This window comes from Globicephala melas, chromosome X (assembly GCF_963455315.2).
Source record: "Globicephala melas chromosome X, mGloMel1.2, whole genome shotgun sequence".
NCBI lineage: Eukaryota > Metazoa > Chordata > Mammalia > Artiodactyla > Delphinidae > Globicephala > Globicephala melas.
In genome coordinates, this window is record NC_083335.1 from 71,053,662 (window position 1) to 71,077,771 (window position 24,110).

At 37.7% G+C, this 24,110-nt stretch overlaps 1 protein-coding gene across 6 annotated transcripts in view; it reads left to right on the plus strand.

Annotated features, from left to right (window-relative positions):
* The window catches only part of OPHN1 (oligophrenin 1), a 607,786-nt gene that overhangs the window by 187,086 nt on the left and 396,590 nt on the right, over positions 1–24,110 (plus strand). For all 6 annotated transcript variants that reach the window (XM_030847098.2, XM_060292179.1, XM_060292180.1 and 3 more), the window contains exon 3: positions 3,783–3,878. In XM_030847098.2, the coding sequence (XP_030702958.1) occupies positions 3,783–3,878 (96 nt within the window). The remainder of the gene's footprint in view (positions 1–3,782; positions 3,879–24,110) is intronic.

Sequence of the window (24,110 nt, forward strand, 5' to 3'; positions counted from 1 at the left end):
TAATTTGTCATTCTTTTTTTTTCTTAGCAGGTGTTTTGTTCAGCCACTTTATAAGTCCAGTTTGTACATCACTTCAGGTCACCACAATCTTAAACAATTTCAGATGATTGTTTTTGTAAATGCTCCAATGGCAGCATAGTTTACACAGAATGAACTTTGCATTAAGAGAAGCAAAGACAAACTCTAAGAATGGAGCTTTCTGTACCTCTCAGACTGGACAAATAGTAATCATTCTCTGAGAGTGGGGCCTTGTGAACCTCCAGCTCAGTTCTGCCCTCTCCAGTGGCTGCTAAACTGTTGGTTTTCATAGATACTGTAGTTGTTAGACTGTTGGTTTTTAGCGTTATTGCAGAGATTGCAGAGCTGGAAAGAAGGTGATTTGATTAGAATAACTTAATATATCACAAAATTCACTGTTTTTATGAAGATTCACTCTTTTGTCTTGAATATACAACCCTTAGATTGTTAAGCTTTAGTTAATTTATATAGTACTTGTGAGATATATATATATATATATATATATATATATATATATATGAGACAAAATACTTGGATCCAGAATATATAAAGAAATTTTATAGCTCAATAATAAGAAAATAAACAACTCAATCATAAAACAAGCAAAAATTTGAACAGACCCTTTGTAAGAAAAATTATTACAAATGTCCGATAAGTACATGATAAGATACTCAGCACCATTAGTCATCAGGAAAATGCAAATTAAAACTATAGTGAAATACCACTACACACCCATTAGAATGGCTAAAATTAAAATTAAGAAGTAAATAACCAGATGCTGGAAAGTATGTGGATCAACTGAAATTCTCATACATTGTTGATAAGAATACAAAATGGTACAATGGCTTTGGAAGACAGTTTAACCTTTTCTTATATAGTTTAATATACATTTAGCAACTAACTGTAAAACACATTCATTGAGCTCCTAGGGTGCACTCCTTGGGAGAAGTGAAAACATATGTCTCAGAAAGAATTTTACATGAGTGTTTATAGCAGTTTTTATTCATAATAGTGAAAGGCTAGAAACATCACAAAAGTCCCTGAATAGATGAATGAATGAATTATGGTATATTTACACAATAGGATACTACTTAGTAACAAAAAGATTGAATTACTGATTCATGAATTACCAAGACATCCTGCAGACTTAAGTAAGTTGGAAATAAAAGAGGATATTCCGTATGATTCTGTAGAAAACTATAATGATAGAAACCAAATTGGGATCTATATAATATGAATTAGTTAACTAATCGATCCCGTTTATATTCTGCCTCATTCCCTGGAAGCTTCAATTGCCTAAAAGGCACTATCCAACTACATTCTAAAATGAGCTAGGAAAAGATGAGGGAAAAACATCATAGAAGACACACGAATAAATAAGAAGGTGATTGAGGGAGAACTGACAAAGATAGCTTGAAAAATTATGAGATAGTGGCCTTGTGGGTGGGGGTGGGGCAGTATCAGGGAGGATATAAGGATGAATTTACATGGTTTGGAGTGGTGCAGCGAATTTTAGGACGATAAAGAAATAAATGTCCCATCCATGATAAGCATTTCTAGGTTATGTGTTGATTCTTTGTAGTCAGGAAGTCACCCAACACATTAATCTAAACTATATGTCTTTCCTGGCATTTCCCTCAGTACAGAGGCCAAATAAATGAGACCTTCTTTCCATGAAGAGCTGTTAATTTGTGTTTGTATTTTTGTGCATGTGATTTGCTTCATGGTCTCATTTTTTGGGTTTGTTTATAAAGTGAGGATAGTAATACCTACCTTTAGGTACTTGGGAAGAGTAAATGAAAAGTGTTTGTGCAAAGTCCTTCATAAACATTTTCAGGCTCTGTGCAGATGTAAGGTAGTGTTTTGAAGTCCAAGAAATCTGGAGAAGAGTGTTGGTGCAAATAATGAGAAAGGGAATGAATATAACTCCTTTCTCACTCCATGCCTTTACTTACAAAATACTATAAATGTTGAAAATCATAATATTTGTGGTTTCTAAAATGTTCATATAATTCTAAATGAGGAGTGATTTATAACTGTACCTTGCTCAGCTCAATTTACGAAATCCTGGTATTTGTGAAAGGACAGTACAATGAATATCATATATAATTTCCCTGAGTAAAACAGAGCACATGGGAAACTCTGGCCTTGCATTTTTTTTGCTGCTGTCCAAAGAGGCCAGAGAAAAGTTTTCCAGATATGGAGGCAGTTTTGTGTTCTCTTTGCTGATGAAATGTGGAAGGCAGGGTGTGCATGCTCCTCTCACATTTATATGGCCTGATTTGAAGTGGAAAATGTGATTCTAAAATGTGGAAATTTGAAAACAAATGGTAACCTGGTCTGCAGTCTCCAATCTCTGTAAAGTATTATTATTATTGTTGTTATTATTGCCAATTATGTGTTCAGAGGGTCAAGGATCTAAATACTAAAAATAAGTACTCCTGAAAATGGGACATAGGCAAGAAGGTAATAAAATTCTTGGCATGTTTATCTGCTCCAGACAAATGCCTAAGCATGTTTTATTGTTTTTAACCATGATAGCCTAACCATGATAACTTTTCATTGAAAGGACTGTTGTTTGCATTGTCTCCCTTTCTGTTAGAGTGAGAGCAGAAACTTTCAGTAGCTTGTATATCTGATAGATATGAAGGTGGAGGATGATGAAGCTAAGGAGTGAAAGAAGAAATAGGAAAAGGGGGCCAAAAATTACCAAGAAGCTTGATCTTTCGTAGAATATGGTCTTAATGTGTTACTTTAGTTGGTGACAGCAGTGCTCCTCAAACTCTAAAGAGCATATGAATCCCCTAGGGATTATATAAAAATGCAGTTTCTGATTTTGTAGGTCTGGGGTGTGACCTGGGAATGTGTATTTCTATCAAGCTCCCAGGTGATGATGATACTGCTGGCCTGAGAACCACTCTTGGCATAGCAAGATTGGAGGTTTGGCTGGATATACCGGTGAATGTCGTATTTTAAAAATTTCAATAAGGATAATTTGTCAAAAGCGTAGCTAATTATGATTTAATTTTATATCATCATTAAACTTCTGTGTAATAAAATTCAAAATCATTGACCAAAAATAAAAACATCTGTCTGGCCATACCACCCTCAATTTTTCATCAATTATCTCCTTATTTTAGGTCCCTTAGTGCATACTCTGTGAGCAAGTTAAATTTGTCCCTCTGCCAGATAGTATCTTAACCCAGGCTGCCATCTGGTTAATGTGTAAAATGTCCAGCTGTTACTACCTATGTTGTCATGGGAAATGCCCTAGAGATGCAGACAGACCACCGGGCTTCTAGTTACAGCTCTTCCAGATAGCTCTGGAACCTGGAGCTATTTTTTTCTTTGTACAATTATTGTGGATATTTCTTTGGTAGAGGTAAGAAAACGTCTAGTCCATTGTCCATAATAGGCACTCAATAAAGCTTAAGGAGACTCTCTTAGGAGTACAACTAAGTAGCTTTAGGTCTTACAGGCTTTGGGTAGAACAGGTCATATAGGACAGGGATTGAATATAAAACATGTACCATGACTTAAACAAAGGACTTCACTAAGCTGCCCTACTTCATCTTTAATGTGTGGTTTTAGTTGCTCAAATTTTCTACTGAAGGTCTGGTCTTTGGTTTAACGTCTTGCAATGCAACTTGCTACCTGCTAGGAGCACTTCCCTTTGTTTTTCTCCTGTCTGCTCTAACAGAGATGAGGAAATCAGACAAAAGGCAGCAGTATTGACCATTTCTCCTGTTTCCCTTCCTTTACAGATTACTCCTCTGCTGTTCAGAAATTTTCCCAAACGTTGCAGTCCTTTCAGTTTGATTTCATTGGAGACACTCTGACTGATGACGAGATTAACATTGGTAAGTCTTCAGCTACATATGGCCATGTGCCTCTCATAGCAGGTCTGAGAAAAAGCAGCTTACTTGGTCTGTGGGTATAGAAAACTTGGGCATCTTTAATCCCTGTTGTCCCCTGTTGTGCCAAGCTCCTGGGAGGCTGCTTAAGAAACATAAAGAAACATTCCCTTGTAGTCCCATTTCCTACTTACACAAAAGCAATCAAAAGATATCCCTTAAACCTCCACTGAGGTCTTTGACTCTGTCTGCAGGGGAATTTTTCTTTAAAGAATCTAACACACGAAAATAGATGTTTTTGTGAAGGATAAAGAGTGATTTTTTTTGTTTTTTTTCGCAAAATAATTTAGAGTAAGGTTCTTCTAAGGAACAAATTCCCCGAGAAAGTTTAAAATTAGCATTTATATATGTACAGCTTTTAAGGCAACAGGAGATTTGGCATCTCTCTTTGGGAGCTGAACTTAATAACTCGCTTTGTGAGCTGCATGATGTTGGACAAGATATTTCCTCTCTCTGAGCCTTAGTCTTGTCCTCTGTAAAATGTGGTTAATATTTATCTCTCAAGGATGTTACAATTAGGAGATTGAACAGTGGAAGTAAGAACTTTGTGTTTGTTATGAAGTTAATTATGGCCCTTGGGCCAATCTTCTCTGCCACATTTTTTTGTAAATAACGTTTTGTTGGAACACAGACTTAACTGGAACACAGTTAAATATTGTCTGTGGGTGATTTTGTAGTACAACGGCAGCATTGAGTAGTAGTGGCAGAGACTGCATGACTTTCAAAGCCTCAAATATTTGCCCTCTGGCCATTGAAGAAAAAAGTTTGGTAACCACTGAGTTAATTGTCGTGGTCCGAAGGTGCATTGGAAAAGAATTTCCAGACACAGGGCAGAATGTAAAGAAGGTAGAATTTATTAGAGGGAAAGGTCGCTGCCAGAACGGCAGCCCGACTTCCTAGTAGTCTGGGAGAGTCGAGCCGGAACATGTGCTATTGATTAGTTTTTATAGCCAGAAAACAAAGGAATGGTCCGAGGTGAAAATTTCATTTACTTATTGGTCGAGGCACATATACCTTCCTTCTATAGGGTGCGAGTGAGGCAGGGCATATGCCTTTCCTTATTTGGGACAGGTCCAGTTGCCCAGGTGGGCGTCGCCCAGGTGGGCTCAGGAATTTTGTAACCATCCTGACATGGTGGGGAGGGAGACTAAGAGTCGGGTAGGGGGTGTAACGCTGAAACTTTTTCAGGCAGGGTTGTCCTTTGTCCTTGAAGCACCATTGTCCTTGCAGTACCACATTAAAGAGTTAGTGTAAAGCATTTGCTAGATGAGAGCACAGAAATAGTGTGAACGATCTAATGTCACCAAAACAATTATATTTATGAGCCCAAGAACTAAAATATAAAATGTATTATTATTATATTAAATGCTCTTTGCAGTAAATATGAATAATATATAAAAATATAAAGTTACCTGTAATAATAAGATATTTCAGCACAGAAGCAATGTATTGGATGTATTGGCATATTGTCTTTTAACTCTCTTTTGTACATGTATCTGTTTTGTGTATGTGTAATTTAGTTCATACTAAATACATAATTTTATCTAATTTCAACCTGACATTTCATCAAGTATTTTCTCATGTCATTTAAAAATTTTCATAAGCTTCATTGCATGGGACAAGGACACTGTTTTGTTCATTACTATTTCCCTAGCATGTAGAGGAGTACCTAGCATATAGTAGATGCTCAATACATGTTTGTTGAATGAATGAGTAATGGATGCATTTGAGTTTCATTATTATAGGAGCTATACTTTATATACTCTTCAACTGTTGTTAGAAATTTAACTTTTTTCCAATTTTTCATGTTTATAAATCATACTGCAATGAGTATTTTTATGAGGTTGATGACTAATGTTTTGGATAAATGTGGCAGTGTAACTAGTGAGGCAGACATTTGCATTTGGATTATTTCTTTATTCACTCCACTTCATTCTACTTCTGCAAATCTGTCTTGGTCTAAGGGCATGGCTTATTTAAAAGTTAATATTGTGAGAGTCAGATAGTCCAAGTTTGAACTCTAGCTTTGCAGCTTATTAGCTGTGTAATCTTGGAAAGTGACTTCACCTCTCTAAGTGTTACATTTCTCATCTGTAATATGGGGATGAGGTGATCAATGCCATGTGTGCACAGTGCCTAAATAAATGTTAGCTATTTAATCATTATTATTATTATTATTTTAATCATTATTATTAATATAAGGTTTTGTTACTTTGTACCTTGCAATGGACTGAATGTTTTTGTGTCTTCCACAAATTCATACGTTGAAATTCTAACCTCCAATGTGACGGTATTAGGAGGTGGGGCCTTTGGGAGGTAATTAGGTCATGAAGGTGGAGCCCTCATGGATGGGATTAGTACCCTTATAAAAGAGACTCCAGAAAGCTCTCTCACCCTCTTTCCATCATGTGAAGATACAGTGAGAAGTTGGAAGTCTGCAACCTGGAAGAAAGCTCTCAGGAGAACCTGACCTTGATCTCAGACTTCTAGCCTCCAGAACTGTGCAAAATAAATTTCTGTTGTTTATAAGCCACACAGTCTATGGTATATTGCTATAGTGTCCTGAACTCAGTTAAACACGAATTAGTACTGAGAAGTCCGGGGTGCTGCTATAACAAACACCTAAAAATGTGGAAGTGGCTTTGGAACTGGGTAATGGGCAGAAGCTGAAAGAATTTTGAGGTGCATGACAGAGAAAGTCTAGATTGCTGTGAATGGAATTTTAAAGGTGATTCTGGCAAGAGCTCTGAAAGAAGAAAGAGTGGTAGGGAAAGCTTCAGTCTTCTTGGAGAATACCTAAGTAATCATGGACAGAATATTGGTAGAAATATAGATGGTAGAGTTCATTTTGAGGAGGTCTCAGACAGAGAGGAGGAACATGTTATGGGACAATGGAGAAAGGTGATCCTTGTTATAGAGAGGCAAATAATTAGGCTGCACTGTTTGTGTTCTAGTGTTTTTTTGGAAGGTGAAACTTGCAAGCAATGAAATTGGATATTTGGCTAATGTGGTTTCTAAGCAAGTGTTAAAGGAGTGGCTTGGTTTACCCTGACTGCTTATACTAAAATGTCAGAGGAGAGAAATGAAGAGAAGGTGAAATTTTTAAGCAAAAAGGAACCAGAACTTAAAGATTCATCCATATTACAAAAAATGAGAAAGTGTATTTGGAAGAAAGCACTAAAGGTATGGTAGACGTACCATTTGATAAGGAGATTAATGTGGGTGTGAACCATGGATTTAATCAAGTATCTCAACAAAAGCTAGGAATAAAGATGGGATTATACCAGCAGAAACACTGCCAGCTAGGACTAAAGGAAACAGAGAAAACAAGACAAAATGAAGGAAAACTTATTAGATCCTATAGGACCAGACCATAGAGCAATGTGAACCTGCACTATTCTTCTTCAAAACAAGGGAAGAAGGACCCTGAAGGTGATTCAGAGATCATCAGGGCTGCCACTCCCACCCCAGGTGTAGGGGTACGGCCACTCTGCAGAATCCTGAGGATACACACAAACCTCTCTCCCCATGCCTCTTCCAGACAGAGAACCAAAATGTGTGGGGCCACTGCAGAGAGCCACAGTGTGGGCAGCCCTCCACCACACTGTGGGGGTGATGTTGCTACTCCAGTGGGTCCAGAAGGCTAGACTGCTGCCACAGTGGGTCTAGAAAGCAGACCATCAAGCCAAAGAGCATTGTTCTCAAGACTTAAGATCATATGGAACTTGCCTTGCTAGATTTTGGGCTTGCTTGGGACCTATCGTTCCTTCCTTCTTTCTTTTTGGAGTGGGAATGTCTATCTTATGCATGTCCCATCATTGTATTTTGGAAGCACATAAGTTGTTTGTTTTCACAAGTTCACAGCTAGAGAGGAATTTTGCCTCAGTATAATTTGTACCTTGAGTCTCACCCATATTTGATTTAGATATTTAGATGAAATTTTGGACTCTAGACCTAAAAGTTGATACTGGAATGAGTTGACTTGTAGGGCTGTTGGGATGGAATTAATATATTTTACATGTGAGAAGGACATGAATTTTATGGAGCAGGGGATGGAATGCAACAGACTGAATGTTTGTATCTCCCCCAAATTCATGTTAAAAGCCAATCCCCAAAGTGATGGTGCCAGGAGGTGGAGCCTTTGGGAAGCAGATAGATCATGAGGGTAGAACCCTCATGAATGGTTTTAGTGCCCTCATGAAAGGGACCCCAGAGAGCTCTCTAGCCCTCTTTCCATCATGTTAGGATACAGCAAGAAATCAGCAGTCTATAAGCTGAAAGAGAGCATGCTCCAGAACCCAACCATGCTGGCACTCTGATATTGGACTTCCAGCCTCCAGAACTGTGAGAAATTTCTATTGTTTATACATGACCCAATCTATGGTATTTTATTATAGCATCCCAAACTAAACATATTTCTTTCTTAAAAATAACTACTACTTGCCTATCAATTGGTAACCTTGAAGACTGCAGATGCATGGTATGTGGAATTTCATAAATATGTCTTTTTCCTACTAAAAAAATGTCAGACTAGGCTTCCCTGGTGGTGCAGTGGTTGAGAGTCCGTCTGCCGATGCAGGGGATGCGGGTTCGTGCCCCGGTCCGGGAAGATCCCACATGCCGCGGAACAGCTAGGCCCGTGAGCCATGGCTGCTGAGGCTGTGTGTCCGGAGCCTGTGCTCCACAACGGGAGAGGCCACAACAGTGAAAGGCCCGCATACCGCAAAAACAAAAACAAAAAAAGTCAGACTTTGAACATGTGCCCATTTTCCCTAAAGCCAACCAACAGATCTGAGATGTGTCCCATATCTTCTTTTATGTTGAACTTTGTGCTTCAACTCTCTCACCCCTCTGAAACCCACCATAATTGTCAACTAGTACCAGCAGCATAAAAGAGTGTGTGAGCTTGAGCATAATGGCTTATAAACAAAAATAAAAATGACCCCCTGGTGCTGCCAGGTTCTTGTTGATGTCTGCTGGCTGTGACACATTTGCTTCTTAATGTATGCTTTACAGTAACCCTTTGACTCAGTTATCATTTGCCTGCCAATTCCAGAAACTCCTAGTTATCATCTGACCATTGCTTTTAGTGATGCTGACTCATAAACTAATGTTTATTGATGGGGACTGAAAAGAGATTTTGAGAATTTCAATGGCCTGTCATAGTCATTGGCTTTGTTGATTTTGTCATTTTGAAAGCTGGGACGTGTGGTGTTAGTGAGGCGAACAACCGATGCTCCACCGGCTGAGGCTGAAGCTCCTTAGAGGCTCTGAGAAGCAATCTTGGAGATCCTACTGGGAGGCTATTGTTGGGAAAGAACAGTTGCTTTGGAAGTGGAAAGAACAGAGTGTGCCATGCCCTCCAATTGCCAGTACTACTGGCCCTTCTGTTTCACTGGAAAAACTGGTAAAGGTACAGTTAGGATGGAATTTTGGGCTGAGCTTTTAGATTTCACATTACATGTGAAGAGGGCCTTGCAGTTCTCCCCATAATAGATTTTTCATGGTTGCTGCAAGAGGTAATCAGTAGCATTAACCCCATTGTAGATTCCAGTTGTGTAACAGAGATGGTAGTGATTCCTAGGGGATGTAAGGGAAAGCCTGAAGCTTCTCTGAAGAGTTCCTTCCCTTGATGGTCAGCTCTTGGACCTCACAGTCTGTGTACAACAGAGACAAGTGGGAGGAAGTATCTCACTGCCCTGACCATGACATTTGTCACTGCTTTAGAGTGCGACATCTGGGCTTTCAATTAGCATTGCCTGGCCTTTTCTCTACCTCTATGGCCCAGTAACAAAAGGAAATGACAAGTGTTTAGGTAGTGTTGTATCTCCTTCAGATTTGAGTTTTATTTATTGGCTATGAGATCTTGGCAAAATTACTTGAGCTTGTTGGGTCTCTGTTTTCCTCATTTGTAAAGTAGGCAGTATAACCTACTTCCCAGAATTGTGAGGAGTAAATCAGATAAATACATGTATACATGTATCAGAGGGTGTATATAAATCATTTGTCTCAATTCCTGGTGATCCTACTAGGAAGGTGGTAGAACCTAATTTTTGGAGAAAGCTGTTAGTTTGAAACTATATTTCCCGAGTTAACTACAAGAGGAAAATGTAAAATGAGATGTCAGTGTTTACAGGGATCTAGTTCAGTTATTCCTAATATAGCTTTGTATCAGAATTACCTGGAGAGCTTGTTGATCCAGAGTCTCAGGACCCGTGTTAGGTGAAATGAATCAGTTTGCTTGTTTATGCCTGGAGAAAGAAAATGCAGTGATTTTAAATCTCAGACTGCAAATCAAATTTCTAGTCTAGTCATCAACATATTTGAAGAAACTCCTTTGTGGACCAAGCAGATTGATTTAAGGTCAAACTTGCAGGTAGAAAGTTCCATGAGCCACCCATTACTGCTTTATAGGAGCAGAGGACTCAGGTAAAATTCTACATTATCTATTACCCCAGCCCCCACACTTTTATTCAACATGAATATTATTCATTGCTGATAGTTCACAGGCAATCATAAACCTGATTGGGATGCAGCAGGGCTTAAGAAATAGTTGCTTGAGGACTTTTGTTGGTGTTTTTCTGACCACCTTTTGAGGTTGCAAAGGTCAGTTGTTTTAGGGTCCTGAAAATCAGACATCCTAAAAGAAGAGGTATACCCTAAATGAGAAAGAAAAATATTAATATAAAAGTTAAATTTTTTTAAAAAATTTTATTTATTTTTTATTGAAGTATAGTTGATTTACAATGTTGTGTTAGTTTCTGGTATACAGCAAAGGGATTCAGTTTTATACACACACACACACACACACACATATTCTTTTTCATATTCTTCCATTATGGTTTGTTACAAGAAATTGAATATGGTTCCCTGTGCTGTACAGTAGGACTTTGTTGTTTAACACAAAAGTTTGTATTAAAGAAAAGAGCCAGGAGTTGAACACTGAGGGTCCAGTGATTTCTAAGTGGTCAGTGGTGGAAAATTTTTTGATTATGTAGTGCCGCTCATTGGAGTTTCTTGAACCTCTCAAGGTGGGATGTCAGTCCTCTTTGTGATATTGTCCATGTTCCTGGCAATCTTTCATATAAGGGCATATATGAATTGAGCATTTCACCTGACTTCCTTAGTCCAGACAGTGGTTTGTCCAGGGAAAATTCTAGCCCAGTGCATGGTCTGCTGTGGTGGTGAGCACTTAGAGGTTTATATCAAGTCATCGGGTTTCAGTTCACAGGTCTTCTTCATATCATGGGGAAAGGGTCAGTTACAAGGTGACCTGGAATCCTTATAGGGATATGGATCATCAGGTCTTAGTTCTCCATGACTCCAGATCATATGGGAAGGGGAACATTGGAATTGCTAGTTTGGAGGATTATAACTAGATATTAGAAAAAATAGAAGGGATTGAAAATTTGCTAAATATTTACAAATTGGGAAAGTTGGCTGGATCCAGTTCAATTTACAGATAGATACCAAAACTGTTTTTTTTGACAAGAGGAGGAAGTTGTTTAAATCTCAACCAGATAAGACAGGGTGTGCATGTTTGTAAGTTACCCTCAATTAACAAGAGATGCAAAAGTTCAACTAGCTCAAAGACAACAGGGCAAAACTCTGATAATCCAAAAGGGTGTGCTATAGACAATGCATCATTTTCCATTGAAACACAAAAATTCTCCCTTTTGATGAAAGTTAATCTCAAAGAAAAAATATTCTTGATTTAAAAAATAAGGCTGGTCTCATGAGATTTCGCCTAATTATTTGTACTCACAACAAGGATAATTATTTGCCATATGGGTCTATTTAAGTTTGCTTTGCTGGAAGTTTTCAAAAAGAATCTAAGATTGGATTTTTAAAAGCCCTTTGAGGCTAAGAAGCCAAGCCAAGAATTATCCACCAGATTTCACCTGCAGTACCTAAAAATTTGGGTGGATTCTTCTCTAGATACCCAGCATATCCTAAAGTTTTTGTGTCTGCCAGGAAGAGAGTTTCCTTACTCACCTATAAGGCCAAGAACTCTGTAATACAGGTGTCAGCCTGGTTTTTCCACGAGGGCTTTGTGAGCATTGTTGGCTCCGTAAAGTCAACCTTTCTCCTTAAAAGTATCTGGTCATATCTGATTCAATGAGCATCATTTTCATATATGTCATTCCAGGTAAGGCCTTGGTTGCAAAAACCAGTGTTCCAACCCTTTCCTGATAATAAAGAGGACAGACTCTAATTAAACCTATGTAAATAATTTTATTGTTATGGAAATAAGAATAATATGAGTTTCTGAATCCTAGATGGGATTAGGCAGAGATAATGCCACTTACAAATGTCATTTACAAATGAATGTCATTTCATTTCAACTTACAAAAACATAATATTCTAAATTGTTATGAGTTATAGACAACTTACAACATAAGAGAAATGGGTTCCTTATATATTCAAAAAATAGAACATTATAACATCAGTAATATTCCAAACAAAACCCTCAATCATCCTTCATTAGTTCATTCAGTCCTAAGTAGTTCTTGTTTTACTAGACCTTGCATTAGCAAACTCATGAATTCATTTGATTCTCAGAGTTCTCAGAATCCTGAATCAATTCACTGGTATGATCTCAAAGGTCATTAAAGGGTGCCATCAGAAACCTGTACACAAAAGGATTGGTACAGTGCTATTCTCTGGGGTTCTGAGAAAGTCCTTCTTTGTTAACAATGAAGTACTCTGCCCTGTAGACAATTACAAGTGCTTTTAGGGTTGCATTAGAATAAAACATAAAGTATCTATAGATGAGGAAGAGATTTACATAGCTGTGACTAACTTACTACTGGTAATTTTCAAAAGTGAAAGATATGATGAGAGTTCATTATAAGAATAATAATGCAACTGACAAGGACATGTGGCTATTTCTGTGGTATGCAGAACAAGATAAATATTAATCCAGAAAAGGTATTGGACAAAATATTTGTAAACATAATGATGTCTATGTCCAAAGAAGAGTGGATATTACATCTAATTTATAAAAATGGATGAATACAATATTTACAAAAAATCTTCAGATATACGGTAATTATAGTGGCATAATATGCCAACCATATAGTTAGAATATACCAAGAATACATTAAGAATATCATGTAATGAGAAAAAATGATCTGGAGTACTCCTAAACATCTCTATATTAATAAGATTCCAAAGGTAAGAGAAGTGAGTGCCCAATTAAAACCACTGATTTGAAGATGCTGATTTCAAGTTAAAGAATTAATGTTATAATTAAGCTACCATTTAAAATAAATTGCAACTAATGACACTATACTGTTTTGTAATATCAGGCAAGGTAGCACCAGGATTCTGATAAATAGAAACATATCATGGACAATGAGGGCATTGACAATTTTCTAGGAGCTTCCTGTACAGCATATAATATCTATAATATGTGTATTAAAACATTTTACCTATCAGATTTAACCCAGGGAAGGCTAAGAATTTCTTTTGATTTGACAGTGCTTCCTGTGCAACTCAAATGATAAAATCCAAAGTACCAAAACTGTGCACTAGCTAGTTTAAGGAGTTCATTGTATTCAGACTGTTACCATAGGGAAAACCTTCATTAATGAGGAACATTTTAAAGAAAAGGAAGGAAACTTGGGGGTATTATAGAGGCAGATAAACAAGGAAGTCATCTGTGAGTCTTATGGGAGTCATGAGGGAGGATGGAGATGGTCCTTTGTGGTTTACTTGTTTTTCAGAACATGAAAGGGTGTTTCTTAATAGTCTCTGCTGTCCTGGAGCCCAGGGTTCAAATTAAGTTCAGCATTGTCAGTGATCTAGGATTCACAAAGCAGGGCATAACCCAGAGTGCTTTCAAAGAGAAGTGTCAGCTCTCAGGGCCCTCTGAGTTCTTCCCATGGAGGTGTTGATTGAAAAGATGACACCCATGCAGAATGAGGAGACTGCAAGGCATGAGTGTCACCCTCTCCAATTCTCATGAACTTTTCATACCCTCCTGCCATGCTTCCCATCTAACTTATCTGTAGACTGCTGCTTAGGTGCCAGCTAGCATTGAGTATGTGGTCTAAAACAATCCCAACACATTCCTGATTGTGGACTGTGAGATTAGGTGAAGTGAATGTCAGTTTCCCAGGAACGTCCTTCAAGAGGCTCAGGCTTCAGGCCTGCCTGCCATTCACTCCTGCCCCATCATAAAGGTCACATAGACTCTTGTAATTGCACTCTCTGAGCTTTGCTCTCTATCTTGTCTTTGCCACTATCTTATATCCCTGGTAATGACCCTTCTAACACCTTGGCTCACTGGTTCTCTATGGAGAGTTGATAGGAGTTAGGCACATGGTCTTTTAGGTGGCTGGATCTGGGTACAGATTTTGACCTATCCATTTGTTAGCTATGTGATCTTAGTTTTCATTTTTTTTAAAAAAATATTGAGTTTATTGGCATTTCTGCATTATAATAAAAATGTGGAAAAAGAGAACACAGAATATTAAAAGTTTCATTTGCTGAGTACCTACTATGCGAAAATTGTTTGCATGCATTATCTAATATTCAGAGCAATTCTTAAGAGGTTGACTGCGGCTAAGAAAGGTTAAGGGACTGTTTGCAGATGACATGATACTATACATAGAAAGTCCTAAAGATGCCACCAGAAAACTAGTAGAGCTCATCAATGAATTAAGCAAAGTTGCAGGATATAAAATTAATATACAGAAATCTGTTACATTTCAATACACTAACAATAAATTATCAGAAAGAGAAATGAAGGAAACAATCCCATTTACCATTGCATCAGAAAGAATAAAATACCTAGGAATAAACCTGTCTAAGGAGGTAAAAGACCTGTACTCGGAAGACTATAACACACTGATGAAAGAATTTGAAGATGGCACAAACAGTTGGAAGTATATGGACTGGAAGAATTAACACTGTCAAAATGCCTATACTACCTGAGTCAATATACAGATTCAATGCCATTGCTATCAAAATACCAGGGACATTTTTCGCAGAACTAGAACAAATAATTTTAAAATTTGTATGGAAACACAAATAGCCAAAGAAATCTTGAGAAAGAACAACAGATCTGGAGGAATCATGCCTCCCGACTTAAGACTATACTACAAAACTACAGTCATTGGCACACTATGGTACTGGCACAAAAACAGACAAATAGATCAATGGAACAGTATAGAAAGCCCTGAAATAAAACCACTTGCTTATGGTCAATGAATATATGACAAAGGAGACAAGAATATACAATGGAGAAAAGACAATCTCTTTAATAAGTTGTGCTGGGAAAACTGGACAGCTACATGTAAAAGAATGAAATTAGAGCATTCTCATAACACCATATACAAAAATAAACTGAAAATGGGTTAAAGACCTAAACGTAAGACTGAAACCATAAAACTCCTAGAGGAAAACATAGGCAGACCACTCTTCGACATAAATCATAGCAATATTTTTCGCATCTATCAACTCCAGCAAAGGAAATAAAAGCAAAAAAAAACCCAAATGGTCCTTAATTAAACTTAAAAGCTTTTGCATAGCAAAGGAAACCATTGACAACATGGAAAGTCAACCTACCAAATGGGATAATATATTTACAAATGATATGCCTGATTAGGGATTAATATCTAACATATATAAACAGCTCATACAACTCAACATTAAAAAAAAATTAAAAATGGGTGGAAGAACTGAATAGACATTTTTCCAAAGAGGAAATGCAGATGGCCAAGAGGCACAGCATCACTTACCATCAGGGTAATTGAAATCAAAATCACAATAAGATATCACCTCACATCTCTCAGAATGACTATCATCCAAAAGAACACACATAACAAATGTTAGCAAGGATGTGGAGAAAAGAGAACCCTTCTACACTGTTGGTGGGAATGTAAATTGATGCACCACTTTGGAAAACATTATGGAGGTTTCTTTAAAAAAATGAAAAATAGAACTACCATATGACTCAGCAATTCCATTCATGGGTATACATCTGAATAAAAAGAAAACACTAATTTGAAAAAATACATGCACCGCAAAGTTCATAGCAGCATAATTTACAATTGCCAAGTTGTGGAAGCAACCTAAGTGTCCATCAACAGATAAATGGGTAAAGAAGTTGTGGGGTATGTGTGTACACACACAGAAACACACACACGCACACAAAATGGAATACTACTCAGACATAAAAAGAATGAAATTTTGCCATATGCAGCAACATGGATGGACCTAAGGATATTACGCTAAATAAAATGAGTCAGAGAGAGAAAAACAAATACTATGTGATATTACTTATATGTGGAATCTAAAAAATACAACAAATTAGTGAATATAGCAAAAAAGAAGCAGACTCACAGATATTGAGAACAAATTAGTGGTTACCAGTGGGGAAATGGAAGGGGGGGCAATATAAGTGTAGGAGATTAACAGGTACACGTTATTAGGTATAAAATAAGCTACAAAGGTATATTGTGCAACAGGGCATATAGCCAATATTTTATAATAAGAATAAATGGCGTATAACCATTAAAAACTGTGAATCACTGTATCCTACACCTGTAACTTATGTATTGTACATCAACTATACTTTAATTAAAAAAAAAAGAAAAAGAAACTTGCACAGGTTAATATAGCTAGTAATTAGCATAAGTGGGATTTTAAATCAGTTCTTCTTGCATCTAAAGTTTATATGTATATATACATATAAACTTATGCCTTCCACTCAAAGAACCACAATTGTGGTCTGAAGGAACAGCTGTGAGACCTCTTTACATGGCTCCCTGTGAGCAAGTGAAACTAGACTAAGAGCAAAGGAATAAAAGGACATCAGACTCCAGGAGTCTATGTGACCTGGTGGGACCCCTTGCCCAGGAGCTCCCTTGCCTTGCTTATGCCTGAGAGGAGCTGGGTGCAGCACTTCTCCACACGTCTGCCCACAGAGCTGAGGTGTCAGCACAGCCATTTCACTGTGCTAGGAACTCTGGTCTAAAGTGCTAGCAGCAAGGCTTCTGCACACAGCACCCTATAGACAAGTGAAACTGGACGAAACACAAAGAAGAGAGGCCTTGGAACTGACTGTCCTCACTCCTGTTTCCTGTGAAGAATCCCAGGATTTAACCAGCCCTCTGGCCAACGAAGCCTCTCCATGCAGAACAACTGAACAACTGCAGAAGAAGCTGGTTATTTGGGCCATCTGGATGTTTTACCTGAAGAGCAGCCAGATCAAGTTGGCCAGGGTCCATCTGAGTATAACAAGTCAGCTCACTGGGCCAAGCAAATCCTTCAGTTCAATTTTGCTTTCTGCATTTGATTTGTTTCTGGTTTTATGTAATTGTTAGTTTAGTTTTTAGTGTTTGTATTCGTTTTTGGGTTTCTTTATTGGTTTGGTTGCTCTCTTCTTTGTTTTCTCTTTTTCTTTTCTTTCTGTGAGTGTGTGTATGTTTTTGTTTTTGTTTTGTTTTGTTTTGTTTGCGATACACGGGCCTCTCACCATTGTGGCCTCTCCCGTTGCGGAGCACAGGCTCTGGACATGCAGGCTCAGTGGCCATGGCTCATGGGCCCAGCCACTCCGCAGCATGTGGGAATCCTCCCGGACTGGGGTACGAACCCGTGTCCCCTACATCGGCAGGCGGACTCTCAACCACTGCGCCACCAGGGAAGCCCTAGTGTGTGTATGTTTGTCTTGGGGTTTTGTCTCTCCGTTTATTTATTTTTCTTCTTCCTTTTATTCTACGCCGTGCAGCTTGCAGGGTCTTGGTGCCCCGGCCGGGGAAAAGGCTTGAGGCTCCAAGGTGGAAGAGCTGAGTCCAAGATGTTGGGCCACCAGAGGACTCCCGGCTCCATGGATATTAATCATTGAGAACTCTCCTAGAGATATCTGTCTCGGCACTAAGACCTGGCTCCACAAAAGGGCTGGCAAGCTCCAGTGCTGGATGCCTCATGCCAAACAACTAGCAAGACAGGAACACAATGCCACCATTAGCACACAGGCTACCTACAGTCATACTAAGCTCACAGACATCCCAAAATACACAAACGGACATGGCCCTACCCATCAGAGGGAAAGGATCCAGCCCCACCCACCAAAACAAAGGCACCAGTCCCTCCCACCAGGAAGCCTACACAAGCTTCTGGACCAACTTCACCCACTGGGGACAGTCAACAGAAGTAAGAGGAATTATGACCCTGCAGCCTGGGGAAAGGAGACATCAAACACAGTAAACTAAACAAGATGAGAAGACAGAGAAATATGCAGCAGATGAAGGAGCAAGGTAAAAACCCACCAGACCAAACAAATGAAGAGGAGATTGGCAGTCTACCTGAAAAAGAATTCAGAGTAATGACAGTAAACATGATCCAAAATCTTGGAAATAGAAGGGAGAAAATGCAAGAAACGTTTAACAAGTTCCTAGAAGAACTAAAGAGCAAACAAACAATGATGAACAACACAGAAATGAAATTAAAAATTCTCTAGAAGGAATCAATAGCAAAATAATGGAGGCAGAAGAGTGGATAAGTGAGCTGGAAGATAGAATGGTGGAAATAACTGCCATGGAGCAGAATAAAGAAAAAAGAATGGAAAGAATTGAGGACAGTTTCAATTGAAGACAACATTAAATGCAAGAACAATCAAATTATAGGGGTCTCAGAAGAAGGAAAGAAAAAGAAAGGATCTGAGAAAATATTTGAAGAGATTATACTGGAAAACATCCCTAACATAGGAAAGGAAATAGTCAAGTCCAGGAAATGCAGAGTCCCATACAGGACAAACCCAAGGAGAAATACACTGAGACACATATTAATCAAACAATCAAAAATAAAATACAAAGAAAAAATATTAACAGCAACAAGGGAAAAGCAAGAAATAACATACAAGAGAATCCCCATAAGGTTATTAGCTGATTTTTCAGCAGAAAGTCTGCAGGCCAGAAGGGAGTGGTAGGACATATTTAACGTGATGAAAGGGAAAAACGTACAATCAAGATTACTATACCCAGCAAGGATCTCATTCAGATTAGACAGAGAAATCAAATGTTTTACAGACAAGCGAAAGCTAAGAGAATTCAGCACCACCAAAACAGCTTTACAAGAAATGCTAAAGGAACTTCTCTAGGCGGGAAAAAGAAGAGAAGAAAAAGAGCCATAGAAACAAACCCACAACAATTAAGAAAATGGCAATAGGAACATACATATTGATAATTACCTTAAATGTGAATGGATTAAATGCTCCAACCAAAAGAGACAGACTGGCTGAATACATGTAAAAACAAGACGTGTATATATGCTGTCTACAAGAGACCCACTTCAGGCCTAGGTACACATACAGACTGAAGGTGAGAGCATGGAGAAAGATATCCCATGCAAGTAGAAATCAAAAGAAAGCTGGAGTAGCAATACTCCTATCAGACAAAATAGACTTTAAGATAAAGACTACTACAAGAGACAAGGAAGGACACTACATAATGCTCAAGGGATCAATCCAAGAAGATATAACAGTTGTAAATATTTATGGAAGCAACACAGGAGCACCTCAATACATAAGGCAAATGCTAACAGCCATAAAAGAGGAAATCGACAGTAACACAATAATAGTAGGAGACTTTAACACCCCACTTACCCCAATGGACAGATCTTCCAAACAAAAAATAAATAAGGAAACACAAACCTTAAATGACACATTAGACCAGATAAACTTGATTGATATTTATAGGACATTCCATCCAAAAACAACAGAATACATTTTCTTCTCAAGTGCTCACGGAACTTCTCCAGGATAGATCACATCTTGGGTCCCAAATCAAGCCTTGGTAAATTTAAGATAATTGAAATTGCATCAAGCACCTTTTCCGACCACAATGCTATGAGACTAGATATCAATTACAGGAAAAAAAAAAACTAAAAAATACAAACCCATGGAGGCTAAACAAAATGCTACTAAATAACCAAGAGATCACTGAAGAAGTCAGAGAGGAAATCAAAAAATACCCAGAAACAAAAGACAATGAAAACACGATGATGCAAAACCCTTGGGATGCAGCAAAAGCTGTTCTCAGAGAGAAGTTTATAGCAGTAGAATCCTACCTCAAGAAACAAGAAAAATCTCAAATAAACAACCTAAACTTACACCTAAAGCAATTAGAGAAAGAAGCACAAAAAAAAAAACCACACACAATGCTAGCAGAAGGAAAGTAATCATAAAGATTGGATAAGAAATAAATGAAAAACAAATGAAGGAAACAAGAGCAAAGATCAATAAAACTAAAAGCTGGATCTTTGAGAAGATAAACAAAATTGGTAAACCATTATCCAGACTCATCAGGAAAAAAGGGAGAATGCTCAATTCAACAGAATTAGAAATGAACAAGGAGAAGTAACTGATGCCTCAGAAATACAAAGAATCATGAAAGACTACTACAAGCAACTATGTGCCAATGAAATGGAAAACATGGAAGACATGGAAAGAATCTTAGAAAAGTACAACTTTGCTGTACTGAACCAGGAAGAAACGGAAAATGTGAACAGACAAATCAAAAGCAGAAAAATTGAAACTGTGATTAAAAATCTTTTAGGAAACAAAAGCCCAGGGCCAGATGACTTCACAGGCGAATTCTATCAAGCATTTAGAGAAGAGTTAACACCTGTCCTTCTCAAACTCTTCCAAAATGTAGCTGAGGAAGGAACACTTCCAAACTCATTCAACGAGGCCACCATCAGCCTGATATGAAAACTAGACTAAGATGTCCCAAGAAAAGAAAATTAGAGGCCAATATCACTGATGAATACAGATGCAAAAATCCTCAACAAAATAATAGCAAACAGAACCCAACAGCACATTAAAAGGATCTTACACCATGCTCCAGTGGGATTTATCCCAAAGAATGCAAGGATTCTTCAATATACACAAATCAATCAATGTGATACACCATATTAAGAAACTGAAGGATAAAAACCCTATAAGAATCTCAATAGATGCAGAAAAAGCTTTTGACATAATTCAACACCCATTTATGATAAAAACCCTCCAGAAAGTAGGTATAGGGGAAGCTTAACATAATAAAGGCCATATATGACAAACCCACAGCCAACATCATGCTCAATGGTGAAAAACTAAAACTATTTCCTCTAAGATCAGGAACAACAGTGGGTGCCCACACTCACCAATATTATTCAAAATTGTTTTAGAACTTTTAGCCACAGGAATCAGAGAACAAAAAGAAATAAAAGGAATCCAAATTAGCAAAGAGGAAGTAAAACTGTCACTGTTTGTGGATGACATGATACTATACATAGAAAATCCTAAAGATGCCATCAGAAAACTATTAGAGCTAATCAATGAATTTGGTAGAGTAGCAGGATACAAAATTAATGCACAGAAATCTCTTGCATTCCTATACACTAATGATGAAAAATCTGAAAGAGAAATAAAGGAAATATTACCACTTACCATTGCAACAAAAAGAATAAAATACCTAGAAATAAAACTACCTAAGGAGACCAAAGACCTGTATGCAGAAAACTATAAGACACTGTTGAAAGAAATCAAAGGCGATACAAACAGTTGGAGAGATATACCATGTTCTTGGATTGGAAGAGTCAACATTGTGAAAATGTATATACTACCCAAAACAATCTACAGATTCAATGCAATCCCTATCAAATTACTAATGGAAGTTTTCACAGAACTAGAACACAAAATGTTGCAATTTGTATGGAAACACAAAAGACCCCGAATAGCCAAAGCAAACTTGAGGGAAAAAACGGAGCTGGAGGAGTCAGGCTCTGTGACTTCAGACTATACTACAAAGCTGCACTCAACAAGACAGTATGGTACTGGCACAAAAACAGAAATATTGATCAATTGAACAGGAGAGAAAGCCCACAGAGAAATCCGTGACTGTATGGTCACCTGATCTTTGACAAAGATGTCAAGAATACACAGTTGAGAAAAAGTGGCCTCTTCAATTAGTGGTGCTGGGAAAACTGGACAGCTACATGGAAAAGTATGAAATTAGAACACTTCCTAACACCATACACAAAAATAAACTCAAAACAGATTAAAGACTTAAATGTAAGGCCAGATCCTATAAAACTCTCAGAGGAAGACAGAGGCTGAACATGCTGTGACATCCATGACACCAAGATTCTTTTTCACCCACCTCCTAGATTAATGGAAATAGAAACAAAAATAAACAAATGGGAAATGAAACTTAAAAGTTTTTGCACAGCAAAGGAGACCATAAACAAGACCAAAAGACAACCCTCAGAATGGGAGAAAATATTTGCAAATGAAGCAACTGACAATGGATTAATATCCAAAATATACAAGCAGCTCATGCACTTCAATATCAAAAAACCAAATAATCCAATCCAAAAATGGGTGGAAGACCTCAATAGACATTTCTCCAAAGAAGATATACAGATTGCCAACAAAAACATGAAAGGATGCTTAACATCACTAATCATTAGAGAAATGCAAAACAATACTAAAATGAGGTATCACCTCACCCTGGTCAGAATGGCCATCATCAGAAAATCTACAAACAGTAAATGCTGGATAGGGTGTGGAGAATAGGGAACCCTCTTACACTGTTGGTGGAAATGTAAATTAATACAGCCCCTATGGAGAACAGTATGGAGGTTCCTGAAAAAACTAAAAATCGAACTACCATATGACCCAGCATTCCCACTACTGGGCATATATCCTGAGAAAACCATAATTCAAAAAGAGTCATGTACCACAGTGTTCATTGCAGCTCTGTTTATAATAGTCAGGACATTGAAGCAACCTAAGTGACCATCAACTGATGAATGGGTAAAGAACATGTGGCACATATATACAATGGAATATTACTCATCCATAAAAAGAATTGAAATTGAGTTATTTGTAGTGAGGTGGATGGACCTAGAGACTATCATACAGAGTGAAGTAATTCACAAGGAGAAAAACAAATACCGTATGCTAACACATATATATGGAATCTAAAAAAATAAAATGGTTCTGAAGAACCTAGGGGCAGGACAGGAATAAAGATGGAGACGGAGAGAATGGACTTGAGGACACGGTGAGGGGGAAGGGTAAGCTGGGACGAAGTGATAGAGTGGCATGGGCTAATATATAATATCAAATGTAAAATAGATAGCTAGTGGGAAGCAGCCGCGTAGCACAGGGAGATCAGTTCATTGCTTCGTGACCACCTAGAGGGGTTGGATATGGAGGGTGGGAGGGAGTTGCAAGAGAAAGGGGACGTGGGGATATATGTATACATATAGCTGATTCACTTTGTTGTAGAGCAGAAATCATGACAACATTGTAAAGCAATTATATTCCAATAAAGTTGTATTAAAAAAAAGAAATAAAACAATAGGAGATACCATACACACAGAAAAAATAACCTGAACTATTTTGATATGTTTCCTTCCAGTGCTTTTTTGGGGGCCTGAACATAATTTTCTATACATATTTGTAGTTATGTATACTTTTGTGTACATTTTTTTATTCTACTTTTTCATATAATTTTTCACCATAGGCATTCTGCTTTGTTCATAAGTTTGTGTACTGCTTCTTTTTGATGGGTGTTATAAAATCCATTAAATTGGTGTACTTAAGCTTTCCCCAATCACTGGACATTTTATTTGTTTTCAATTATTCATTATCATTAATATTGTTGAATGCTTATCTTTGGGCATAAAGTTTTTCCCCTGTATCCACGATTATTTTTCAGACATGGATTCCCAGAAGTGAATTTACTGGGTAAAAGGAGATAAACAATAGTAAGTGTTTTGGTCAATATTGTTAGCTTTCATTGGAAATTTACAGCTCCTTTGCAAGACACTGTATTATTTGACCTTGCTGAACCTCAGTTTTCTCTTTAATAAAGTGATAATGATAAACAATAGAAGATTTGAGAAGCATCTAGTGTAGTGCCTTTCCCTTCCTCTCCCCTTTCTTAAGTTTTTGCTCTTTTCTCCCTTGAAATTTTCTGAAGATAGTTAATTCTTGCTGGGCTATCTTTTTAATGCTATAGGACTGCTAGACATTATTGAAGAGCATTGCATTCAGTTTTGTAAGCCATGCTTTTTAGTGCTGGTAGTGCAGGCAATGTTCTTGTTGATGGTCGTGGTGATGACAGTGGTGGTTTTGTAGGTCTGTTTTCTTCCTTCTCTAGCCAGGTTTCTTAGTTA